Raw genomic sequence first — 27724 nt, 5'->3', positions numbered from 1 at the left:
ATGCTAGGGGGTGCCCAACCAACTGTTTATCTTTAGCTGTGTTGCAAATATCCAGACTCATAGTAGTAGTGGTGTGATAGTTGAACTGGTGTTGTTATTCTTTAGGATTTTTTTTTTGTGTTGTTATTTTGGCATAGAACACTTTTTTATGTGTGAGATCACCATATTACTCATAATCCATACAGTGTGATGACACAGCAAAAGAAAATGGAAAATAGAGACCATGATTTTTCTATGCAGTATTCACACTCATTGCTTGTGACAATAAACACACAGCATGAGGTTGCTAAGTACATTTAACCCATCTACTCTCACCTCCACAGTGGTGCTCAGTGAGTAAACAGATTTATGTAATGAGGTGTTATAAACATCAAAAATATCAAAATTTATTTGAAGTGATGGGAAAAGATAATGACTGTGTAGTCTGGGCTCCGACTGCACTGAATCAGGCCTTAAATATAAATGCTACTTCCAGTAAGATCTTATGTTTGAATAATCATTTGTAATGAATCACTTATAATCACACTTTTTAAAATGATTTTCGTGGATACCTATATCCACAAAATAACAGGTAACATTTGTATTTTTATAAATACATTGTAAGAGTAAATACATTGTAAAAAATGGGGAGAAAAAGGCATTCTAGCATTGGAGCAGCCCATTGTGTTGTGATTGGCTGTGGTTTAAGTTTTTAAAAAAAAAAAATGGAAGGAAATGCGTGTAGTGCTTCACACGCAATGCTTTAATAATAATAAAACGTGCTATTTATTTGTGCAACAACTGATAATGCATTGAATCAGTGTTCATCCAAGGTAGGAGTGTTGTTGCTAACTAGCACACTAAAATTTCTTTTGTTTTGCCTTTTGCTACAGTTTATGCATATTCACCAAGGAAGTAGATTTAAAGGACAAAGTTCAGTTCAAGTAGTCAAGTCAAATGGGTTTTTATTGCCATCCCTCTATATAGCTTGTATACATTGCAAAGGAATGTCATTTCTCCATGTCCATGGCGCAACACATAACAATACAGTAGTACAGTACACAGGACTACAGAAAGTGCAGATACATGACAGTATGAGACAAGTGGGGAAAAAAATAGAATGAATACACAGGACAATAAATACACAGGACAGTGCATGTAAACTAGACAGGGTAACAGAACAGGGTTGTGTGAGAAAATCTAATGTAGCAATTTTCTGTAAGCTATTGACTATGAGGGAAAGTGTAGCAGCAATATTGGGTGAAGGGTAACAGGAATAGAGAGTCCCATAAATAGTAAAAGTGTCCAGTAGCAACTTTATAAAGTGCATGTGTGCATTGATGGTTGTACAATGCTGGGTGCTGGGAACAATTTTTTATTGTATCAGGTGAGTGTTGGGAGGCAGCAGTGTGTTGAGTTTTCTGACTGCCTCAGGAGGTTTAATGTGGAGTTTGGTGGTGGTGGTGGCATGGATGCTGCAGTACCTTCTGCCAGATGGCAGCTGGATGAAGAGTCAATTAGAGAAGTAAGGAAAGGTCGTCCACAATGCGGGTGGCCCTTATGCATGCAGCAGTTGTTGAAAGAGATGTCGATAGAGAGGCTCTGATGATCGATGCAGCTGTTCTCACAATTCGCTGTAGGGTCTTGCGGTCTAAAACTATGCAGTTCCCACACCATCAGTAACAGACCTGATTAGGTCATTCTTTGTTGTCCCCCTGTTGAAGGTGGTGAGGATGGGAGGAGGGAGCTTAGCTTTGGGTATTGCACCCACTACTTAGTTACTGCATGGAAAACAACTCTGCAGAAACTTGTTGTCCCTTGTTAATTTAATTGCAATCTGCGGCTAGAGTTTTATCACAGATGAGATGTGTAAAAATGTTATTAAATACATCACCCAAAGAAACTAATCCTGTCTATCATTCATTCGCACACTAAAGGCATTGCATCTCAATATGAGGTTCACTGCAGTTGTGAAACAATGAGAAATAATCATTTTTTTGGAATAAATTAATTGTGTATTTGCAATTTACTGTTAATCCTTGTAAACGTCATGTGGGTCCTAAACTAGTATAGCCTTTATAATGTATGTCTCTCTCTTCTTAACCCACTTTTCCTTCAGTACACCAGAGCAGGAGCAGCTAATGGTGATGTGGCTCAGCTGGATGATTAAGGAGGAAGCATACTTTGAAAGGTACAGTAAATCCACATGGACTTTTGCAGAAATATATATTTCTTGTTGTAACCAACTTTATTTTGTGTTCCTGCAAGCATTTTTTGTGTTTGGCTGTCATGGTTTCATGGTTAGTCACGGTGTATGATTGGACAGTTTATTTAAAATGCATTTCCATCTTTTTTGCCTCATTATGCTGCCTTAGCCACTAGCATAGGTATTGTCTTAGACAGCATACAGTGACGATACTGATAATGTAACAGATATAATGGAAATATGTCTTTCTAAAGTCTTTCTTTCTAAAGCCATTTCGGATTGCACCAATTTTAGAATGGAGGTGGGGTAATAAAATGGGATTTTAGTCCCTGTGACACTGCACGTGCACAGATCTGGAAAGATTATGCTGTATTTTACCTTCTGTAAAATGTCCAGTGGAACGAACCCCAGGAAATATATATACTGTCAGAATGTTTTTAAAGATTCAGTTGTATCCTGTGGGAAATGAGTTTCCACACTTTTATCAGTAGGAAAACATGTTTAGGAAAAAAAACAAAAAAAAAAACTATTTTCTATCGTCTCACATAAATTAACCTAGGAAAACAAGTAATGGCCAAGTTTAAAGTGCAGAGCAATAAACATGACATTTAGAAGGACTTTTCAAAAAAATTATGCTTCTGAGGGTAATCAGAGTTCCTTTAATAGCATACGTAAATGTTATGGTTGTGTGTCATACTAATAATCAAGCACAACTTGTGTCGTCATGCACCCTACAACAAAAATTTATAGTAAAGTTCAAATACTGTATTAAAAATGAAGTGTATGTAGTATGCATGGAATTTTTACTGACGCCCCTGCATACATCGTGAAGACACTCCATTCAACTAAATTCAGTTCAATTTTATTTAAATACCAATAAAATTGTCACAAACCAGCTTTACAGAAAGGAAACCTCTTCTGGGTGACACCGTATAGTAAGAAATCAGTACTCTTCTAAAACTATATAATATAGAGGCAAGCATCAGGGTCATTTTTGTTAATTTCAGTAGAGGTTTAGCTTTAAGTCTATAATATCCCAGGTGATGTTATCCACTGTATAACAGTTGTTAGCTTGTGCAGTCATTAGGCTGTCCTGAGGGTATTGATGTGGTACCATCTACAACAACCTCACGGTGAACTATAGGCCATCCATGCGGGGCTATCCTCAGCAGCAGCAAGTGATTCTCAGGAGAAAGTGGCTTCAATCAGAAGTTGAGTATCAGGAAAAGCCAGGCAGGACCGGAAGACAGGCATCTCATCAAGCAGTAGGAATAACGTGTAGCTCAACAGAAAGAGAGAGAGAGAGCTAGAGAGAGCACAGTATTAAATACACTCTTATCCTGTGGTGTTTTAAGATTATGTACATTATGTGCAAAGTGCAAGCAGGGACTCCAGCAAGACTAGCTATGACATCATAACTAAAAGGAAAAGCTAGAAGTTAGCATGGCATGAGGGCAGCCACTTCACCATCAACAAACCTGAGTGAACATGTGAGAGTGGGGGGGTGACAGCATCCAGACATCCCAGGTTACCAAAACACCCTATGCCCATGAACTCTCCAGATCTGAGCCTTTATATAAGAGTCCCAAACACTATTTGCAAGGCTGTTCCATAACTGTGGGGCATTACAATAAAAGCAAGGCATTACAACAGTACAACCTAGAGGTGACAAAAGCATGAACTAGTTTTTCTGCATCTTGTAGTGACATTATAATTTCTTATCTTGGTAATGTTTTTGAGATGAAAGAAGGCTGTCCTAGTAATATTATCTACATGATGGTCAAATGAGAGATTGGAGTCAGTAATCAGACTGAGGTCTTTTACTGCTGCACATGAGGTAACTGAAAGGCCATCCAGAGTTATTATGTAATCACAAAGCTTGGCATCTAGCTGCCTGAGGTCCTACTAGAAGTACTTCAGTCTTGTCAGAATTAAGTAGGAGGAAGTTGCTCGGCATCCAGTGTCTAATGTTCTTTACGTGTTCCTCAACTTTGTTAAGCTGGTGTCTGCCTGTTTTCTTACCAGCCTGTTTTTCTGATTTTGTCATGGTTCATACTGGATGGCTGTTTTTATCTCGCATTTTTTTTTTTTTTTTTGCATCTGAACACTTTTGTTTGGTTTACCTGCCTACCATTGCTGGACTATGGTGTTTTGCTAGACACCAGCACTGGACTCTGCTATCTATGTGCTATGCCATCCATTTGGCATTACTTGCTGCACTTGATACAGCCACCTCAAAATCTCAAAATACTGTTCACTGCTCTTCAGACTTTGCAATCCCTGCCATCTGGACAAATGGATGGAAACGAATCACCTCCTCTTCCAATAACCATGGGATTAACTATGATATCCTTTGCCCTTTGATTTGCTCTGCCTCCCTGCACACTCAGAAAAGTCATAGAACTATTATCCAACTCAAATTGTCATTACTTAACTGAGGTTTCCTTACAGACAAAGCTTCACTAGTTGGCGACCTTATTGTCCAGAACAGTCTTAGCATTTTTTCTCACTGAGATTTGGCAACAAACTGGGGACTGTCTCCACCTAAATTTGATGTCACCCAGTGGCTATAGTTATATACAGACAGGTCGGTGTGGATTTGACATTGAGGGGTTTAATAAAAATATTGCATTATCCATTTACGAATTGCAGCAATTTTTTTTTACAGAGTATGTCCATTTTCACAAGCTCAAAAGTAATTGGATAAACTAACATAATTATAAATATTAGGATTATTTTTAGTACTTGCAAACTCTTTGTAGTCAGTGACTGAAGCCTGGAACCCATGGACATCACCAAATGCTGAATTTCCTCCATTGACAGGCTTTGCCAGGCCTTCAGGTGCTGCTTGTTTGTGGGTCTTCCTGCCTTCTGTTTTGTCTTCAGTAAATGAAAAGCTGTGCAGCATTTGATGAATCTGAGTGGAAAGTATAGCTCTATACACTTCAGGATTTATCCTGCTACTTCTATCAGCAGTCACATCATCAATAAACAGCAGTTACCCAGTTCCATTGGCAGCCATACATGCCCATGCCATAACACTTCCTCCACATGTTTGACAGATGATGTGATATGCTTTCCATTGTGAGCCCTTCCTTTCCTTCTCCATACTCTTCCCATCATTCTGGTACAAGTTAATCATGCATCAGAACTGGTCACGCTTTTTTGTTTTTTAGAGAATTTTTTTTAGCAAGGCCTTTCTGTTCTTTCTGTCCTTGAGTGTTACCAGTGGTTTGCAGCTTGAGGTAAAACCGTCTGTATTCACATTTATGAAGACGTCTCTTGATTGTAGACTTTGACAATGATATGCCTACCTCCTCCAGAGTGTTCTTGACTTGGCTAGATGTTGTGAAGGGGTTTTTCTTCAACAAGGAAAGAATTCTGTGATCATCCACTTTAGCTGTCTTATGTGGCCTTCCAAGCCTTTTGGTGTTGCTGAGCTTGCCAGTGCATTCCTTCTTTTTAAGAATGTACCAAACTGTTGAGTTGGCCACTCCTAAACTTTCTGCTATCTCTCGGATAGGTCTGTTTTTGGAATCAGCGTCAGACCTTTTATCTCCTTGATATGTCATGAAATAACAAGGAAACAGGCTACACCTTGCCATGGAACTGCTTATCAGTCAATTGTCTAATTACTTTTGAGCCTGCGAAAATGGAGGGACTATATAAAAAAATGGCTGTAATTCCTAAACGATTAATGCAGTATTTTTGTTAAATCCCTTGACTTAAAACTGAAAGTATACACTTCAATCACCTCTTCATTGCTTCATTTTAAATTCATTGTGGTGGTATACAGAAGAAAAATTATGAAAATTGTGTAACTGTCCAAATAATTATGGACCTAAATGTATATAAAATTAAATGCAGTATGTCAATAGTTAATAGTAAACTTTTAAACTGCACGTACATTTTGTTACGCTTCTACTAATTATTTAAGCTATTCGTGTTCATTCTTATCTCATGCCGAAGCTGTTTCTGATTAGCCGCTAACAGAACCAACATCCACGGTATGGTAAATTCCATATTGTGGCATTGCGGCATATTGGTATGCACTTTAATATTGGTATAACCCCCAGCCAAGCCAGCCAGGTTTTTTTCTTCCATCATGTAATGGCATTATATTTCTTAGCTTATCAGTTTTTGAGTTGAAAAAAGGTTACCTTAGCAATATTATCTACATGATCATCAAAGTTGAGTTAATAATCAAAAAGTGAGTAATCACACCAAGACTTCCACTTGTTGCACAGGCTGTAACTGAAAGGCCATCCAGGACATACTTGGAAAGCTTATATCTAGCAGCCTATGGTACTAGTAGAAATACTTCTATCTTGTTAGAATTAAGCAGGAGGCAGTTATGTGTGGTCCAGGATCTAATGTCCTATAAACAGTCCTCAACTTTATTAAGCTGGTATCTGTAATCTTGTTTTGATGAGTCATCAGCATAGCAGTAGAAGCCAATATCATGTTTAGGTAATATTGTACCCAGAGGTATATATAGCATTTGTAGCAGGAAAAAGCAGTAGGCCTAAAACAGAGACCTGGGGAACACCCAACTTTAGTGTGCAAAGAGAAGTCATCCTTAACATTTACAAACTGGTAATGGTCAGTCTGATAAGACCTGAACCAGGAAATCGCTGTTGCCTTAACTCCAGGAAAATTTCCGATAATCTAGTTAATAATCTTATTTTTGTTCTCTTCTGGTAGGGTGGGAAGATATGCTGTTTTAGTGGCAGGAAAAGCCTTTCAATAGTTAAGACGGCTCTCCTTCCTTTTAGTGTGGAATATCAACACTTTAGCTTAATGCTGTTTACCTTTTAACTTTCGATTAATTTGTATCAAAATGAATATTGAAGTCTCCAACAACTGCTGCTTTTTTTACTGAAGCATTTAGATTCATGAGGAAGTGTCTAAATTTCTGTAGAAATAAAGAATAGGGTACTGGTGGCCTATAAATGACAATTAGTGGAAGTGATAGACTAGACATTCTTTTGTGGTTCCCGGTATGTAGTTAAAAACTTCAGATGAGTTAAATTTATATCCAGATTTCTGGGTACTCAAGTATGAATCTTAGCGGTCCATAGAGGGCAAATGAGTGACACAAATCCCTTGCATCCCACAAAGTACAAGATGAGGCAGATGTACAAAGCATACATGGCCAAGATATTCAGAATTATGTACAAAAACAGTGAATTTAGTGGGAGAAATCACGTTTCATTACCATGTCATTAAATTTGGGAACAAAAACTGAAATGGCCAGATGGAGACACTGTTGTAAGTGCTCATTTGTGAGCCTACTGTGGTATGAATTCTTCATGATATTCATTAGTTGAAAATGCAGATTTACAGGTATAAGTTGAGGCAAACATGGTAAGAACGTAAATGGCCGCCTACTCCAAGAGAGGAACATTTGCTGCAGTAGCCATCTTTGTCCAGAAAGCTACAGGGTCACAGTGACCTTCCTGCAGAGCAAGGTTTTCTTGAAGTTCAGTCAACTCTGCTTGCAGAGAAGCAGTTTTGGGCAGACATTCTGTGCTTCCACTGAGAATTCTCTGACATTTTTGACTAGAAATGAGTTTTCAATGCACAGTACGACTTGTTTTCCCCAGCTGAAGTTTAATGAGCTTCTCCAGAAATTCAGCATGATTCTGGGAGTGGCATTGTCCCTTGGTTTGTTCTGAACGCTTTGGGAAATGGACCATGCGCTCCTGTATGTCAATTCTGATCACCTCAAGCTTCCTCTGGAAAGTGTGCACCACTGACATGAGGTCACACACAGTATTGTTTATGCCTTGGAGTTTGACATTTAAATCATTAAGATGGGATGTTATGTCAGTGAAAATTGCAACAGCTTCTATTTTCTCTTCATTCTGCTTGAAATCCACAAACTTTTGAGCTTTTGCAGTCTTCTGCTCAGCCAGAAATATTTGGAGCTCTTCCCGAATGGCCCAAAATTTCACTCCGAGATTTTGTATTTTTTTGTAATAAAATGTATTTAGGTCTGGACCCAGACTGGAGTCTGCCTAGTGAGTACCACTGGCCTAGACTATCATTATAAATAGTTGCAGTGCCTCCTTACCTGAAAATTAGACAAGAAAGATTTAGACTTTCATCCATGGGTGACAGATCTTTCAGTGTTATGGCACTCAAGCATTGGACTGACCTTCCATAGCCTTCAGGTATGCCTTCAGTTGTGACACCACATTGTGAAACATGGCTAAGAAGACATATTTTATTTGTTGCCAACGGTGCTTCAAAAAGTGCCGAGTAAAGGGACTAAATAGTTGTATCCAAGTAGGATTTAAATTTTCTTTATCTTTAATATATATTTAATTACAAAGCTTTGTGAAACATATTTGTGTTTAGTTTTTTTTTTTTGCATAAATAAAAGGATCTGAGTACTTTATAACTTTTTTAAACCATGTATCAGGAATGTACAAAGCCCAGCTTCAGTCTGTCCCTGTCCCTCTTCTCATACAGTGCTGCTGGTGTTTCTGCTTCTTTTGGAGAGATGCTATTGCTTGTTGCTATGTACTTCCATACCAACCAGCTCAGTGCCATTATTGAGCTAGTCTGCTCCACATTAGGAATGAAGGTGAGCCTTTAGAATCAGTGTCATTCAGTTTAGGCTAGCTGTAAACTCTAAAAACTCATCTTAGCTGCAGGATCTCCATGTGTTTTCACTGTAAACACAAGAATTAGGCCCTGTCCCAAATGGCACATTTGCAGCCTTTGCGTTCTTCATTTGCACTTGTCAACTAGGTCTGGGTGAGGCTGTAGGGCAGGGGTGCTCATTATGTCGATTGCAAGACAACCACTGGTCGATCTTTAATAGGGCAATGTTGAACCCCAGTGTGTGAGAGTGTGGAGGAAGACTCAGTAGACAGGTAGAATTTTTGCTGAGCTCCAGACTCACGTTTATTCAGTCCTCACTTTTCAGTGCTTTTTCGAAAACTCAACAACCCCAAACCAACTCAACTGAAACGTATCCGTCCCGGACTCGCAGCTTTCACTCCGCAAGTTCAGGTTCACGCTCCGTGGCATGTGGGTGTGTGTCTCTCAAGCTCTGCCAACTAAATCGCATTCCCTCTCTCTGTGGTTACAGCAGTTACTAAATGTACAAAGAGACACAAATAAATAGACTGGCGGTAATAAGACACAGGTGAGAATCATCACGCGTTACCTGCCGATTCAGCCCTCCTCCTCTCCATCCACTGCTGGCGCTCGACCACACCCCTGCTGCTGTTTATTACTTTGAATACTAAATGTACAAAGAGACACAAATAAATAGACTGGCGGTAATAAGACACAGGTGAGAATCATCACGCGTTACCTGCCGATTCAGCCCTCCTCCTCTCCATCCACTGCTGGCGCTCGACCACACCCCTGCTGCTGTATATTACTTTTGTTATTACTTTGAATACTAAATGTACAAAGAGACACAAATAAATAGACTGGCGGTAATAAGACACAGGTGAGAATCATCACGCGTTACCTGCCGATTCAGCCCTCCTCCTCTCCATCCACTGCTGGCGCTCGACCACACCCCTGCTGCTGTATATTACTTTTGTCCAAAGGGCTGACTTTCATCCTCAAGTCCTTGATCAGTCATGCACCAACAGAGATTTGTACCTCAATGACATCACCAATGTACAGACCTGAAAGAAGACTGCAGGGTGGTTTTTTTTGTTTTGTTTTGTTTTGTTTTGTTTTGTTTTGTTTTGTTTTTTTTAAGTGCCATTTGGAACAGGGCTTTAGAAACTAATGAAAGATATTCTGAAAGATCTTTTTTTTTTTTTTTTCTTCTTCAAAATTGTTTACTTTGTCCTTTGTGGAGTTTATGTAAAACTAATAATGAGTTGATTTAATTTTTAATTTTTTAATTTTTATGTTGCTGTAAATTGTAAACAAAGGGACCTGGGTGAACCTCTTGTTGACTTATTCAAAGTAGAACAGTGACTGTACATGTATTATAATTTTACCTGAGGCTGTTTGTCTAGGATGTCTAGTAAATGTATTTATATTCTACTTACAATCCATTATTCCTAAACCACTAGCACTATGTAGTTTGCCTGGCTTCACAGGCGCGCTATTCCAGTCCAGGACCTGCTTAGTTGCAGTTTAAGAATTTGTCTTTTCAAATGTGATTTCTATATTTGTTGAGTCTAAGTTGAAAGATTTATTCCTTGGTTATGTTCTTGCTCAGATTGCCATTAAGCCCAGCTCTCTGAACAAAATGAAGACTATATTTACCCATGAGATCTTCACGGAGCAGGTACAGTACAAAGCAGGAAATTCTCAAATAGCAGGTCTTAATTTTGAAGAAGCATGTATGTTCTGTATCGTGAGTATGATTTCGATTGACTATCAGCTCATCGTGACTCATAACTGTTACCTTTGCCACATTTGATTTAATATGAATCAGTAACCATTTTATGGGTTATTAAATGTCATCACGGAAAAGATCTAATCATATTTGTTTTTTATAATTTGTGAATTCTGTTAAATTACTTGGCTTATGTTGTAGGTGGTTACTGCCCATGCGGTGAGAGTGGCTGTCACCAATAACCTGAGTGCCAATATTACTGGCTTCTTACCGATCCACTGTATCCACCAGCTCCTCAAAAGCAGGGCCTTCACTAAGCACAAAGTCTCCATCAAGGTATAGAGGAGGTTTTTACTCCACAGCTATACTTAATTCTGTTACACATGGTTCTGTTCCACTGTCATCCTCTCAAGGTTTATTCAGTTCCATTAACTCTTCACATATTGTGGTGTTGTCTTCTCCACTGGTATCCAGTGTATGTACACCACCCAAGTGTTCAATCCCCATATGCATCACCCACAGAAAAACATTTAATGCTATCTATTTGCTGGAATATTTATATAGAGATGTCTATTTTGGTAATTTCACAGATCAAATAATCGACAGACAAAATTCCCAAGACCTGACTGCAACTTTGTAAAGCCCATTGGACTTGTGCCAAATTGAATGACAGAATGTCTTTTGCTGTTCTATAACACAGGCTGTGTTGTATATCTCACATCCTAGTCTAAATGCAAGGTTATGGAGAGCTATATAAAAGTTTGTTACCTGGCACCTTCCATTGAAGTGGTGGCTCAGTGGTTAAGCCTTTGAGCTACAGATCACAAGGTCATGAGTTCAAATACCAGCACTACTAAGCAGCCCTAGTTGGGTCTTTGAGCAAGATCCGTAACCTTTATTTTGTTCAATTGTACCCTGTCTCAATTGTAAGTTGCTTTGGGTAAAAGCATCAGCTGAATGAGCAAATGCAAAAATCACTTTAATAAATGCTCCTTTTAAACAATCTATGCTGATTTGGCTGCACTAATAAACTTTGATAGTATAGGGTGGTAGTGCAGTGGTTGTAATAATCTGATGGTACAATACAGGTAATTTTCATTATATACTTACTCATTATGAGAATGTATCTAAATGAAGCTCCAGGCTTCAATGAATGAAAGCTGTTCCAGCTAATTGAATTGAATGTAGCCACTTCCAGTCTGAATTGAACCGCTTGACCTGCAAGATAATTACAGTTTTTCAGTATCTGCAGTAATGACAAAATTCCCCGCTTTTAAATTTCCCATCGTTTCTCTGTGTAACAGCCTCACAGGTTCAGGTGGAAATGAGGTGTTTTATTCTCCATTTTTTTCACTTTCACTTTCAGCGGTTTATTTTCCTTGCACACACACCCACACGCAGCTCTGTGCTGGTTGGCTCTCTCCTTTTTCTCTTGCCCCTGCTCACTGCAACACAGATCACTCGTTAGTAGAATTTTTCGCAGGTGTGCATTCCTTACCATTCACCTTCTCCGGCTCTGGCCTCCACTCACAAACCGGCGCTTGATCACACCCCCGCTTCCACATACCCCCACCGCTCGACTCAGGCTGGGGAGCCATCCGGCCTGCTGCCGACTCCCCCCTACCCCCAGAGAGAAGAAATCTGCCAGAGCCATCAGCGCCCCCACCCCGTGGACCACCTTGAACTTAAATGAAGTGAAGTGCCAGATACCAATGAGAGATCCATGTGTTGGAGCGGAGTGTGGTCTGAGCAGAGGGTAAAGGCCCCTCCCAACAGATGGTATCGGAGGGTGAGGACCGCCCACTTGAGGGCCAGACGCTCCTTCTCTATCATGCTGTACTTTGTCTCTCGCATGGAGAGCGTGCGGCTGATGTACAGCATGGGGCGCTCCTCCCCCAGCCCCCTGTCCTATGCATCAATCTTCAAAATAAAAGGGAGAGAGGAATTGGGAGAGTGCAGCTTTTACCTGAGTGAAAGCCTGCTGGCACGGCACCATTCACACCATTTTAGTGAGCGGGCTGGTGACATCCAAATAATTAGGCACAGACCTATGATAGTAGCCAGTCAGCCCCAGAAACTCTCTCACCTCCTTTTTGATGGGTCTCAGGCAGGCCCCATGCTGTCTTATCAATTTGAGGAATTGCCCAGATACTGCACTTCCACCTGCCCAATTGCACATTTCCCTGGGTTTGGCGTGAGTCCCGCCAGGGGTTCGGTGAACTGGTTTCAGGGGATTTGGCCCCTGTTTCCATGGAGCAGGGATGGGGAAAGGGTGAGGAGGATGGGGAGAGACACGAGAGAGAGGGAGAAGGGAGGGGCTCGTCCTCGTCTGCCCCACGGGTACGCCGCAATGTGGTCCTCTGCCAGCTAGATTGCCTCATCGAGCGACGCTGGTCAGTGGTACTTGACCCACTGCGGCATCTCTTCCAGAAGTTGGGAGACGAACTGCTCGAGCACCATGAGGTTGATCACATCCTCGGCACTGCGTCCCTCAGCCAGCAGCCACCTCCGGCAGGCGTCCTGGAGCTTCTGGGCAAAGCAAATGGGTGGCCGAGCTTGCAGGCCGAGCTCGCAGAAGTACAGAGTACAGAAGTGCTGACGGTGCTGTTCTGGGGTGTGGCCGACCCGTTGCAAAATTGCCCGTTTCAGGTCCGGGTAGTCCAGTATGTTGGTGTCAGCTGCTGGACCTCAAGTTGGGCTTCACCAGTCAGGAGCGGCAACAGATGGGCCACTCACTGACCCTCGGGCCAGCCCCACACGACCGTGGAGCACTCGTACAGCTTCAGAAAGGCTTCCGGATCGTCCTGCGGTCCCATCTTGGTGAGGGTGACATGGGACGTGGCTGCTGGGTCCACGGCTGGGATACTAGCCTCCTGGAACAGACCCCGGAGCACCTGCTGATCCGCTGCCTGGGCATTGAGCAGTTCTTTGATCCTCTGTCCTCCATTCACAAACCAGCATACGACCACACCCCCACTTCCCACACTCTAGTTTCTCATTTATAGATTACCAATAATCCAATCAATACTGCCTTGCCTCTCTCATTAGTGTCTGGTAGATGAGCATGTTTATGTCTCATAGACTACCGCATAAATACATAAAAATACATTCCATAAAGATTAGATCTACTATGAACCTGGGACGCAGTGCTGCTGCTAGTCAGAATGGGGTCTTTTGTGCTGCGTTTTGTTATACTGTCTGTATGATTGTAAGATTTTAAAATCGATGATGAAAAACATGCTCAGTGAATGGAGAAGTTAATCATTTTGAAATTCCAAATTTTTTGGAATCCCCAGCAGAGATGTTTTGCCTTGTGCACAGCATGTGGTCTTGGTAGGCTATATGTAGTGGCAGCTCTATTAATCATTCATAAATGTGTTTGCATCATTGTTAATTTGTTTAATTTGTTTGTTGTGTAAAAATGTGTCTCCCTTGACCAATACATGAACATTTTATACCATTTTTGAATTTTTTTTATGAAAACTGGCAACTCTGCCTGTGAACTTCATACCCGTGCCTTTTAAGCTCCACGAGAAAGTAAAAACTTTACACGAGTGACTTTTTTTTTTTTTTTTTTCCCATATATGTAGTTGTGTTTGTTTTGAACACATTATCTGTTTGAACAATGCATTTGTATTCAGTTGTATCTTCATAACATAGCATTACTTTTGTTTAACAAAAGAAATAATGAAAATAAGAGATATAACAGCTTTAAGTTATTTTTGTTACACTTTCCATGAGGGTCACAGAAGTTGCTCTCTTAAAGGCGTTGACTTCTGAAAGAATAATGGTTTAATTGCTTATACAGGCTTATGTGAAAATTTGGTGAAAAATTTGTTACAGACGTGGACAAATTTGTTGGTACCCTTCCACAAAAAAGAAGAATCCATAATTTACTATGAAATAACTTGAAACTGACAAAAGTAATTGGCATCCATCATTGTTTATTCCATATTTAATAAATGAAACAAATGAAAATGGCATGGACAAAAGTGATGGAACCCTTAACCTAATATTTTGTTGCACAACCTTTAGAGTATCTGTAGCTCTCAATGAGACTTCTGCACCTGTCAACAGGTAGTTTGTCCCACTCTTCCTGAGCAAACTATGAAAAAAAGTGTGAAAAGTGTGAAAATGTCCCCAGACTGCATGTTTCAGCTCCATAGATGTTCGATATATTCAGATCAGGGCTCATAGAAGGCCACTTCAGAATAGTAAAATGTTTTGTTCTTAGCCATTCTTGGATGCTTTTAGCTGTGGGTTTTGGGTCTTTATCCGGTTGGAGGACCCATGACCTGCGACTGAGACAGAGCTTTCTGACACTGGGCAGTATGTTTCTCTCCAGAATGCTTTGATAGTCTTGAGATTTCATTGGGCCCTGCACAGATTCAAGGCACCCCATGCCAGACGCAGCAAAGTAGCCCCATAATATAACTGAGCCTCCTCCATGTTTCATAGTAGGTATGGTGTTCTTTTCTTTGAAAGCTTCATTTTTCATCTGTGAACATAGAGCTGATGTGACTTGCCAAAAAGCTCCAGTTTTGTCTCATCTGTCCAAAGGACATTCCCCCAGAAGCATTGTGGCTTGTCAAAATAAAATTCCAGTCTGGCTTTTTTATGTTCTTCTATCAACGATAGAGTCCTCCTGGGTCTTCTTCCATTGAGCCCATTGTCGCTCCCCCGAATGGTGCGATCAAACACTGATGTACCTTGCCCAGCTTGTATCTCTTTGGAAGTTTTCCTTGGCTTTTTGTCTACCTTTTGCACCGTCCTTCTGTTCAATCTGGGGATGATTTTCCTCTTGCAGTCACGTCCAGGGAGGTTGGCTTTAGTCCCATGGACTGTAAACTTCTTAATAATATTTGAAACTGTAGTCACAGGAACATCAAGCTGCTTGGCGATGGTCTTATAGCCTATACCATTAACATGCTTAGCTTGAAATATGATTATTACCTGAATATTTATAATCTTTTCTAGGGATACCAACAAATCTGTCCAGGCCATCTTAGAATGTCTTTGTAGAATAAGCAATAATTTATCTCTTTTCACACTTTCTTTGCTTTACTCTATGACATACCAAAGGCATGCAGGTATACATTGCTTTTAATTTCATCTCTTTTCTGGAGGTATGAAGCATTGTTTCATTGCGCTGTAAGGGTACCAACAAATTTGTCCACATCTGTACTTTTGGTAATGGAGCATCTCTGCATATTTTCCTCTATTCAGGATTGGATCTTTAGGCAGCTGTGTGAGACCACCACACCTCTTCACACTCAACTCCTTCCTCTTATTGATGTTTACATTACTTCCATTCTTACACCTGCCTCTAAGGCCCACCCAGAGGCTACCAACCAACCAATCACAGAGCAGGAGATTCTTGATGTTTTTGAGGGCCGGACATGGGTGAGTGAGGTATATTTTTTCTTAAGTGTGTAACTTGTGTAACTTACACTTAACTTGTGTATGGATAGTGACTGAGTTTTTTAAGGTGACAGTGCTTTTTCCATATTGGTATAGTGTACTGCGATGTAAATAAATATTTTTACTGGTCAATTTTAAATTCAAAGACAAAAATATCTTATACATACATTTAATATTACTGGATACTGGATTAATGGTCCTGTATGTCATGATGGTGCACAAAATGATTAGCCTCTAATAAAAGGTTTTGTTCCATGGTTCTGCATGGCACAGCAAAGTTATGTGCCATTATAGCAGTGTTGCTGCTGTATCAAGCTCATCACCAGGTAGATTCACTAAGACAAAATTCTAAGCTGTGAACATGTTCAGTACTGATGCCCTCTCTCTCTCTCTCTCTCTCTCTCTCTCTCTCTCTCTCTCTCTTAGGGAGTTGCAGGGAAAGGACATTTTCAGTATAGCATTACCACTCAGCTGCTGATTCTCTATTATATTCTGTCTTATGAAGAGGCTCTACTGGCCAACAGCAAAGCACTTGGTCTGTACATAACAAAAACCTTTGCTCATTCTTTTTTTTTTTTTTTTTTTTTATATATAAATCTTTTACTATTCTTTTGTCAGAGCTCCAGACTCACTTTTTTAAGAATGTCCCAAAACTTTGTATCAGCGGTCCCAAACTGAAAACTGACCACCCCAAATATTAGAATTATTTTGTTCACGATACTGTTAAATTTATTCCTCTGTTAAATTTTTTTGTACTGGTAGAAATCAGCAATCAGGTGCTTCACGATCCCCTAACCACTGCTTGGATGTAGTCACTTTTTTGTGGCACAGCCTTACTTACCGCAGTCTAACTTTCGTTCACCTGTTACTTTATGTATTTTACAGGCATTAAGTGTAAACTTACACAACATTATCACCCAGAAAGTGTCCCAAAACAGATTTTACATTGTCCCATACTCTATTTCTGTCGTTTCTGGGATGACAGGATGGCGTTAGTCTGGAGCCTTGGTGTGTTAATATTATCATAGCAGGAATAATTTTTCAGCAGTGTGGGCTGTGAGGCTTGTCAACCTTTGAGGGACATACAAAAAGATGAGACTACAAAGACATGCTTGACCAAAACCAAATCAAGAGCACTCAGGACCTCAGACAATGGGTCTCTTTCCAACACAGCAATGACATGAAATCCAAATATAAGCAAGTTTATATACAGTATAGGCTCATGTCAACAGCTCTACAAAATTCATGTGGCACACAGCTTTCCATGGTTGTCAAAATCTAAGTTTCAGCAGTTTAGGTCAATCAGTACCAGCAGTGGGCAAAAATATGCTAATCACTGTACCACAGAGCAATGAAATATTTTCATATGTTGCTGTGATGGATAATTAACCAACCATGCTTTTCTTCTTCAGTCCTGATGCAGAAGAAGCCAAAGTCCTACTCTGCTACTCTAATGGACCAGATCCCTATCAAATATCTCATCTGCCAGGCTCAAGGCTTGCATCAGGAATTGGGGGGTAAGATGAGCCTTTACAGTTGCACTGTCTGTGATTATTCAGCAATGTGCTTTTTCATATTTGGTCAAAATAATAGTAAGTGGATTATTTTTCTATTTTATGTAACTCACTCCTGATTAAATTAGGGGATAATTGTCATTGTTACCTTTACTTAACTATTTTCTCTCTTTATACTGTTCCTTTCCCAGGACTGCATTCTGCTCTGCTGCGTCTCTTGGCCACCAACTACCCTCATCTGTGCATGGTGGAAGATTGGCTCTGTGAGGAGGAGGTGACTGGCACTGTTCCCCTCATGCGCAAGATGTTGCTCAACAGCCCAGCATGCAAGTACTCACACGCCCAGTTGCACAATGGTGAGCCATGCTTTCAGCTTCAGCCCGGGAATTTCTCTGTAATACGTTTGCAAACAAAAGTGTCAAAGAAAGCGTCAAAGGGTCAAACAAATCAGATGTTCAGGTGTGGCTATATGTGAAGGTCTTTGGTTGTTGTTTTGAAAAGGGAAAATGACCAGGGAAAAAGGGAAAAGTGTGGAAGAATAACAGCAAGAGTTGATTTTATACTTCCTGTGAATAACATGCCTCATATAAGCCTGCTTTGAAGGGAAAATAGTACCCAGAGGTGTTCATTTCTAGGAGTTCATATAATGTAGATAGAGACACTCTTATATAACTGTTGCTGCAGGAAGCAACCACATATTACAGTGACAATAGTGTTGTTAGGTGTTGCTGTCAATGTCTGACCTCTGGGAATCTATGAATTAGTCTCTTTTTTATATCATGTGGGGCTGTACAACCTTTTTTGATATCACATATCTACACTATATGGCCTAAAGTATGTGGACACCAGAACATTACACCCAAATGTGGGCATTCCCCAAACTATTGCCACAAAGCTGGAAGTACACAATCTAGAATATCTTTGCATTTTTTCCATTCACTGGAACTAAGGGGCCCAAACCTGTTCTAGCATGACAATACCCCTGTGTACAAAATGAGGTCCATAAAGACATGATTTGCGAAAGTTAGTGTGGTTGAACTTGAATGGCCTGCACAGTGCCCTGACCTCTACCCCTTTGAATACCTTTGGTATTATCGTGTATACACCCATTAGGAACACCTGTACAACTGCACACTCTTACTCATTACCTAATCAGCCAATCATGTGGCAACAGCGCAATGCAAAAATCATGCAGATGCAGGTCAAGAGCTGCAGTTAATGTTCACATCAAAGATCAGAATGGGGGAAAAAGTGTGATCTCAGTAACTTTAACCGTGGAATGGTTGTTGGTGCCAGGTGGGCTGGTTTGAGTATTTTAGAAACTGCTGATCTCCAGGGATTTTCACACACAGCAGTTGTGGAAAATAATCAGAAAATAAATTTTGTATTTTCATATTACTTATTTTATATTGCATATAATCCATTTTATAATGTTGGTCTTTATGTAGCTCAAAAAGGAACGCTGAACTGTGGCCTACGTGAAAAACAAGTTCATTATCAAATGGCCTTAATTCATAGGACTTAGAGCACAGCGTGCACATCACTATCAGAAGAAGAGGGGAACAAACACATTCCATTGTTTAGGCAGGTGCCAGTATGTTTGTCATGTAAATTTAGTTTGTACCAGGCTATGCAGTGGACTGCTTAAGATGAGAAGTAAAGGCCTTGATAGATTAACAGGCAGAACTCACAGTACACAAAAGCAGGAGGTATGATATCAATAAGGATGGACGTTGAGACATCTCCTAGGTCAGCCTGATCTGGTGCGGTCTCAGCGGCCTTGTTTGCTTTAGATGACATAAAAGGCAAATCGCCGACCTATCATATATTTAGGATGTTATTGCCGGTGACCACAGAGGTGAATATCCCATGAACAATTAATAAATACACTAATTTCAACTTGTTGCTGGACGAATAGTTGATCAGCTATTAAAATATTAAGTTTGCAAAATTTCCCCTTCTGAGCTGATCTGCTAATGTCCTACATATTTTGGTGGTCAATGCAGGAAGCTAACCTAAACAGCTAATTTCCTCTGGATAATTGGATATCCTGTGCCCATGATAACCTCAGATTTCCTGTTCTTGGCTGACAGGAGTGGAACCCAGTGTGGTATTCTGCTGTTGTAGCCCTTCTGGTACCAACATCCATGCCATGATCAAAGTCACAGAGATCACATTTTTTTCATTCTGTTGTTTGATGTGAACATTTGCAGTGAGGCAGGGTGCATTATACTGCTGAAAGAGGCCACTGCCATTAGAGAATACTGTTGCCATGAAGGGGTGTACTTGAAATGATGTTGAGGTAGGTGTTACGTGCCAAAGTAAAATCCAAGTGAATGCCAGGACCCATAACATTGCGTAGAGCATCAAACTGCCTCTGATGGTTGCAGTTGTTGCTGCTAAACCATCTTGCCTTCTTCCCGTAGTGCATCCTGGTGCCATCTCTTCCCCAGGTAAGTGATGTACATGCACCCGGCCATCCAAATGATGTAAAAGAAAACGTTCATCATGATTCATCAGACCAGGCCACCTTCTTCCATTGCTCCATTGTCCAGTTCTGTGCCCATTGTAGGAGCTTTTGGCGGTGGACAGGGGTCAACATGGGCACTCTGATGGGTCTCTGGCTACGCAGCCTCATACCCAGCAAGCTGCAATGCACTGTATGTTCTGACACTTTTCAATCATAGCATTAACTTTTTCAACAATTTGTGCTACAGTAGCTCTTCTGTGGGATCAGACCAGGTGGGCTAGCCTTCACTCCCTACATGCATCAATGAGCCTTGAACCCTGTCGCCGGTTCACCAGCTGTCCTTCCTTTTGACCACTTTTTATAGGTACTGACCACTGCACACCAGGAACACCCCACAAGACCTGCCGTTTTGGAGATGCTCTGACCCAGTCGTCTAGCCATCATAATTTGGCCCCTGTCAAATTCGCTCAAGTCCTTACGCTTGCCCATTTTTCCTGCTTCCAACACAACTTCGAGAACTGACTGTTCACTTGCTGCCTAATATAACCCACTCCTGGACAGGTGCCATTGTAACGAGATAATCAAGTGTTATTTACTTCACTTGTCAGTGGTTTTAATGTTATGGCTGATCTGTGTTTGTGTGTGTGTGGGCGGCCCGCTGCAAGGAATTGAATGCCCTCATAAATTTGGCTCGATTGTTGGTACTTTGGTGAAACTCATGCATGACTTATTTTAGTCCCAGTCTTGTTACATCCATGACTGTCTCAGCGACTTTGACTGTGGCATGGTTGTTGGTACCAGACGGGCTGGTAACAGTAGCTACGTTTACATGGACACTTTTTGTTTCAATCGGAATGAAATCAATCAGATTGATTAATCCGATCGCAGTTTTTACAAGAACGCTGAATAAAGTAATCGGGTTGATATGCGCGTTTACATGACAGAATCTTCTGACATGCGCACAGTGCACGAATACACGTTTCCAGCCGTTCCAACATGCAGATACTAGCAGCCACTCTCTTGCCATTGCTTCTTTTTTTTGTTTTAAAAAGCAGACTTAACATTTGCCTATTTCGGCTGCTAATTAGAAGACGACGAGCGCATGATGTTTTGTGCGGTACTGCGTGTATTTATCAAGCAATTAAAATGCCCCTTCCCGAGCCCAGAACAAGGCGTCTGTGGATGAGGGTCCGAAGCAAAGACTGGTGGGACAACGTCGTCTTGCACCACTTCACAGACGAGGAGTGGAAGGAGAATTTTAGGATGACACGACAGTCATTTATGACACTATGCTCCATGGTGGAGGGGTACATGGCACCTTGTGAGGCTACGGTCAGAGCCCCAATACCGCTGACAGCCGTGCGTCATACGTCATTACGTGATTTGTACGTCATTGCACATGCGCAGAACTATCTGGTTTAATTTTCTACCCGATGAAGTGTTTATATGTCCTCTCCATCGGATTAGAAAAGGTTTAAACCACTCCTTACGATCCGAATGAAATTTTAATCGGTTTTGGCCAATTCATTCCGATTGACGTGTTTACATGTGACTTTTTAGATCTGATTGTGCTTCTAGTCCAATTACGATCGGATTATTAGTGTCCATGTAAACGTAGCTAGTTTCTAGGGTTTATAGCGAGTGCTGCAAAAAACTCTCCAGTGAGCAGCAATTCTGCAGGCAGAGGAGAATGGGTAGACTATATTGAGCTGACAGGAACGCTATGATAACTCACATAACCACTCTTTACAACCATGTTGAGCACCTCAGAATGCACAACCTGTCAAGCCTTGAGGCAGACGGGCTACAACAGCAGACCACATCTTGTTCCACTCCTTTCAGCCAAACACAGGAATCTGAGGCTAAATTACCTGGTCTGTTCTTTAACTTCCCAGTTTCTGTCAGTCTGCGCCCACTGTAACCACACATTCTTGTTCTTGGCGGACACGAATGGAACCCATGTGGCCTGCCTCAAAGTTTGGACCATCCTGTGTAAATCCTAGAGACTGATGTGTGTGAATAACCCAGCAGTTTCTGAAATACTCAAACCAGCCTGTCTGGCACCATAACCATGCTACACTCAAAGTTACCTAGATCATATTTTCCCCCATGCCGGTGATTGATGTGAACGTTAACTGAAGCTCTTCCTGCATGAAAATTAACTGAAGCTGTTGACTGCATGAATTTATGCATTGAATTTATGCATGATTGGCAGATATAATTGCATAATTGATAATTGTATGAGCGAACAGGTGTACAGGTGTAATGGAGAATGGAGAATGTATCACTGACATGGTATTTATTTCACTGAAAAGAGTTTATGCTGTCTTGCTGGAGCTTTTACATGTCAATGATGGTTGAGTGATCTGTACCCTAAAAATGCACAGATAGCAGTGGTCTTGTGGTCAGAAACTTACAATTGATTTACAATGACAAATACAAATGGTCTCTACTGTACAAATGATAGATGTAACCAATAACTAAAACAAAATGCTGAGTCATTGATGATTGATTATTGATTGTACATTGATGTGAAGTATTTTCTGATTTAATATATTTTTGCGTGTTTGTCACACAAAAAGGTTTCAGATCCTCTTACAAAATGTTTTATAAGACAAGGAAAACATGAGAAAACACAAAACAGAGTTTTTAAATGATCATTTCATTTATTAAAGGAAACACCTATAACACTCCTGAAAAAGTAATTACCCCCTACGCTTAAAAAGTGGTTGCACAACCTTTAGCAGCAACAACTGCAACTAGATGTTTCAGATAACTAGAGATCAGTCTTTCAAGCATCTTTCAGGGCTTTCAAGCATGAACTGCATGTTCAGATCACTCAGTGATGACTAGACTTTCTGCTAAAGCATTTTCTGATAGAGAGCACTATTCTTGGTTCTATCAAAGTAATGCAAGCACCCAGGCCCTGAAGCAACAAAGCATCCCAGCATTATCACACTACCTCCACCATGTTTGATATTGTGGAATGCTGAGTTATCTGCGTGCCAGGTGGAATGGGACCAGTCTTCCAAAAAGATCCACTTTTGGCTTGTCTGGAGGAGCCTTTATGTTCCTCTTGGTTAACAGTGGTTTTCGCCTTGCAAATCTTCCATGGATATCATTTTTGTTCAGTCTCTTTCTAATAGTCGAATCATGAATTCAGGCGAGCGAGGACTGGAGTTCCTTATATGTTCATCTGGGTACTTTTATGACTTCCTGGATGACTCATCAGTGTGCTCTGGGAAGAATTTTGGTAGGCCGGCCATTTCTGGAAAGATTGACCACTGTTCCAAGTTTTCTCCATATGGAGATGATGGCTCTCACTGTGGTTTGCTAAACTCCCAGAGTCTTAGAAATGGCTTTGAAACCCTTTCCAGTATTTCAATGACTTAGTTTCTCATGTCTTTCAGAATTTCGTGTGACCATGGCATTGTTTGCTGTTTGCCGAGAGTCTTTGGCCAATTCGCACATTGAGGGGAATGTTCTGTTTAAGTTATTTTTATATTCATCAGGTCTGGCAGTAATCAAGCCTGGCTCTGTCTAGATTAATTGATCCCCATTATATAAAATTATAAATACATTTGGTTAATTGAGTAACTGAGGTGGCACTTACAGTGCCGTGTGAAAGTATTCACCCCCCTTTACCTTTTTCCTATTTTGTTGCATTACAACCTGGAATTTAAAGGATTTTCATTTGGCTTTTATGTAGTGGATCTACACAAAATATTCCAAGTTGATGAAGTGAAATGAAATAAAAAAAACTCATTTAAAAAAAAAAATTAAAAATAAAAAACTGAAAATTGGTGTGTGCATTTGTATTCACCCCTTTTGCTATGAAGCTCCTAAATAAGTTCTGGTGCTACCAGTTAACTCAAGAAGTCACATAATTAGTTAAATTAAGTCCACCTGTCTGCAGTCTAAGTGTCACATCATCTCAGCTTACATATATACCTGCTCTGAAAAGCCCCAGAGTCTGCAACACCAGCATCAAGCAAGCAGCACGATGAAGACCAAGGAGCTCTCCAAACAGGTCAGGGCCAAAATTTTGGAGAAGTATAAATCAGGGTTGGGTTACTTAAAAATATCCAAAACTTGAATATCCCACGAAGCACCATTAAATCCACCATAGCAAAGTGGAAGGAATATGGCACTACAATAAACTTGCCAAGAGAGGGCCGCCCACCAAAACTCACAGACCAAGCAAGGAGGGCATTAATTCGAAAAGTCCAACAATAACCCTGAAGGAGCTGGAGAGCTTCACAGCAAAGACTGGAGTGTCTGTCCATAGGACCACTATTAGCTGTACACTCCACAGAGCTGGGCTTTATGGAAGAGTGGCCAGAAGAAAGCCCTTGCTTAAAAAAAAAAAACAAGAAAGAACGTCTTGAGTTTGCCAAAAGACACGTGGGAGACTCCCCAAACGTCTGGAAGGAGGTACTGTGGTCAGATGAGACTAAAATTGAACTTTTTGGCCATAAAAGAAGATGCTATGTCTGGTGCAATCCCAACACCTCTCATCACCCCCAGAACACCATCCCCACAGTGAAGCATGGTGGTGGCAGTATCATGCTGTGGGGTGTTTTTCATCAGCAGGTACTGGGAAACTGGTCAGAATTGAAGGAGTTATGGATGGTGCTAAATACAGGGCAATTCTTGAAGAAAACCTGTTTCAGTCTGCCCAAGAGATGAGACTGGGAAGGAGGTTCACCTTCCAGCAGGACCCTAAACACACTGCTAAAGCAACACTCAATTGGTTTAGGGAGAAACATTTAAATGTGTTGGGATGGCCCAGTCAAAGCCCAGATCTCAATCCAATAGAGAATCTGTGGTCTGACTTAAAGACTGCTGTACACCAGCGGAACCCATCCAACTTAAAGGAGTTGGAGCAGTTTTGCCTGGAAGAATGGGCAAAAAATCCCAGTGGCTATTTACTTTACTTACTATTTAAAGATCCCAGGGCTATTTACTTTTGCAAGGCACTGTACTGTTTTTTTCCCCACACAGGACCAGTTGTTGGAAAACTGTATTTTCTGTTTACTCAGGTCTTTTGCTGTAAATTTTGTTTGAAAATCTAAAACACTTAATATGAAAAAGATATTAAAAGATCATTTCATTTGATATTTCCATCTAGATGTGTTAAACAGCTTAGAACATGGCACCTTTTGTTTGAACCCACCCATTTTTCAAGTGAGCAAAAATATTTAGAATATGGCACCTTTTGTTTGAACTCACCCATTTTTCAAGTGGTCAGAATATGGGAACAATTGACTGACAGGTGTTTTTTTGTTGCCCAAGTGTTTTATGTTTTTATATATCAGGGTCTGAATAACAATTGTGTGGTCCTCCCCAACTTCTATACACAAACAAATAACCTAAGGTGACAACAAAATCACAACAGATTTCAATATGTAGTAATTTCTTTCCCAAAAAGTAAACAAAAATCAGAAACCAGGTAGGAAAAAAATAAGTACAACCTATAATTCAGTAACACATAAAACAACCTTTAGCAACAATAACTTAAGTAAACGTTTTCTATAGGAGTTTATCAGTCTCACATTGTTTTGGTGAAATGTTGACACACTCTTCTTTATAGAATTGTTCAGTCAATTGATGTTTGAGGGAGTTCGTTTAAGCACAGGTCTCAGTGGAGTTGAGGTCTGGACTTTGACTTGGCCATTCCAACACCATAATTTTTTTTTTCTTCTTTAGCCATTCAGTTGTTGATTTTGCTGGTGGCTTGGGATCATTGTCTTGCTGCATGACCCAGTTTCGGCCCAGCTTAAGCCGCAGATGGCCTCATGTTTGTCTCAAGAATATTCTGGTATAAAGTGGTGTTCATCGTTGTCTCAATGACAGCAAGTTTCCCAGGTCCTGTGGCTGCAAAACAAGCCCAAATCATCAGCCCCCACCACCATGCTTGATAGCTGGTATGGAGGTGTTTGTGGTGATATGCTCTGTTTGGTTTTCACAGAACATGGCGCTGTGCATGATGACCAAACCACATTGGTCTCGTCAGACCACTTTGGTCTCATCATTCCAAATGATATTGTCCCAGATGTTTTGTGGTTTGTTCAGATGCAAGTTTGCAAACCTAAGTCATGTTGTCGTATTCGTTTTGTAGAGAAAGGGCTTTTTTCTAGCTACCCTTCCATGAAAGCCATACTTGGTTAGTCATTTTCTGATTCTGCTATGATGAACATTAACATTTATTGTGCTTACAGAGGCCTGTAGGTCACATGATATAGCTCTTGGGTCTCTGTTCCTTAAATGGTCTGACCTTGGACTGAATTTGCTGGGATGCCCACTCCTGGGAGCATTTTCAACTGTCTTGAAGGCTCTCCATTTGTTAACAATCCTTCTCCCTGTAGAACAGTGAATTTCAAATTATTTGGAGATGGCTTTATAACACTGCCCAGATTGATGAGCAGCAGCAAATGCTTCTCTGAGGTCATGGCTGATGTCCGTTCTTCTTGGCATGATGTAGACACACACCTGAGTGTTCCAGAACATCAAGAACTGCCAAAAAAAAGAAAAAGAATAAAAAAAACCGCCAGAACAACCAAAATTTCTGCTTTATAGAGGTTATTGCACTTCTTGATTAACTAATCTTGTGCATTTCATTTGTAACACTTGGCTGCTAATTACTGTCTCTAAATGATTGTGGAAGTAGGAAAGGTGTACTTATTTTTTTAACCACCCGGTTTTTGGATGTTTGTTTACTTTCTACTACACATTGAAATCTATTATGTTTTTTTGTTGTCACCTGAGATTATTTATTTGTTTGTTTATAGAGATTGGTTAGGACCACACAATTTTCATATAGGCTCTGATATATAAAAACATACAACTGAATGAGGGTGTACTTTCTTTTCCCCATGACTGTATATAAGTTGTATACAAAACAATATAACATAAATATTATATATACATATGACTATATGAAACTATGATGGTTATTTTCTCACTGCGCAATGCACATTGGAGTAGAGAGATTGTTTTTAAGTAAATAACCTGATTTTTATATTTAATATGCCAGAAAATATGGCACATGATTCAAATGATATGACATCATGGGTGAAGGTATTACAATCCACTGTTCGAAGAAGACTTTGAGAGCAGAAATATAGAGGCCATACAACAAGATGAAACCATTTGTCTAATCATGATTCAAAACATACAAGCTCATCGGTCAAGCATGGTGGAGGTTGTGTCATGGCTTGGGGACTAATCTTTGTTGATGATGCAACTCATAATGGTAGCAGCAGACTGAATTCAAAAAGTCTAAAGAAATATTCTGTCTGCCAATTTACAGAGAAATGCATCCAATCTAATTGGGGGGGGGAGATCATGCAGCAAGACAATGAATAAAAACACATTGCCAAACAGCAAAGGACTTCATCAGGGGAATAAATGGAAGGTTTTAGAAGTTGTCCATGTCAATCACCAGAACTTAACCCAATTGAGCATACATTTTACCTCCTGAAAAGGAGACTGAAAGGACAAACCTCCCAAAGCAGCAACAACTGAAAGAAGCTGCACTTCAAGCCTGGAAAGTGATCACAAAAGAAGAATGCAACAGGTTGGTGATGTCATTGGGTTGCCAGCTTGATGCAGCTTTTGCAAACAGGATGTAAGCAACCAAATATTAAGTGTTATTTACTTTAAGATTATCTGTTCCAATACTTTTGCTTACCTAAAAATTGGGTGCTCTGCCACCAAAGGTGCCATGTCTTAAGTTTAAGTTGATCTCAAACTTAAATGTCTTCATTGTATAACAAAAACAAAAGAATTGGCCTTGCAGTTCAGATACT

General features: G+C 40.4%; 1 protein-coding gene across 6 annotated transcripts in view; it reads left to right on the top strand.

Moving 5' to 3' along the window:
- Positions 1 to 27724, top strand: part of ints2 (integrator complex subunit 2) — an 81363-nt gene that overhangs the window by 10308 nt on the left and 43331 nt on the right. For 5 of the 6 annotated variants that reach the window (XM_053241379.1, XM_053241375.1, XM_053241377.1 and 2 more), the window contains 8 exons: positions 2099 to 2170; positions 8663 to 8777; positions 10389 to 10457; positions 10710 to 10844; positions 15735 to 15920; positions 16356 to 16464; positions 17342 to 17446; positions 17635 to 17799. In XM_053241379.1, the coding sequence (XP_053097354.1) occupies positions 2099 to 2170; positions 8663 to 8777; positions 10389 to 10457; positions 10710 to 10844; positions 15735 to 15920; positions 16356 to 16464; positions 17342 to 17446; positions 17635 to 17799 (956 nt within the window). The remainder of the gene's footprint in view (positions 1 to 2098; positions 2171 to 8662; positions 8778 to 10388; positions 10458 to 10709; positions 10845 to 15734; positions 15921 to 16355; positions 16465 to 17341; positions 17447 to 17634; positions 17800 to 27724) is intronic. The other variant, XM_053241378.1, reaches the window with a different exon arrangement.

The sequence above is a fragment of the Pangasianodon hypophthalmus genome, chromosome 17, assembly GCF_027358585.1.
Source record: "Pangasianodon hypophthalmus isolate fPanHyp1 chromosome 17, fPanHyp1.pri, whole genome shotgun sequence".
Classification (NCBI taxonomy): domain Eukaryota; kingdom Metazoa; phylum Chordata; class Actinopteri; order Siluriformes; family Pangasiidae; genus Pangasianodon; species Pangasianodon hypophthalmus.
Note: the sequence above shows the minus strand (reverse complement) of the source record. Positions and strands in the feature narration are given on the sequence as shown.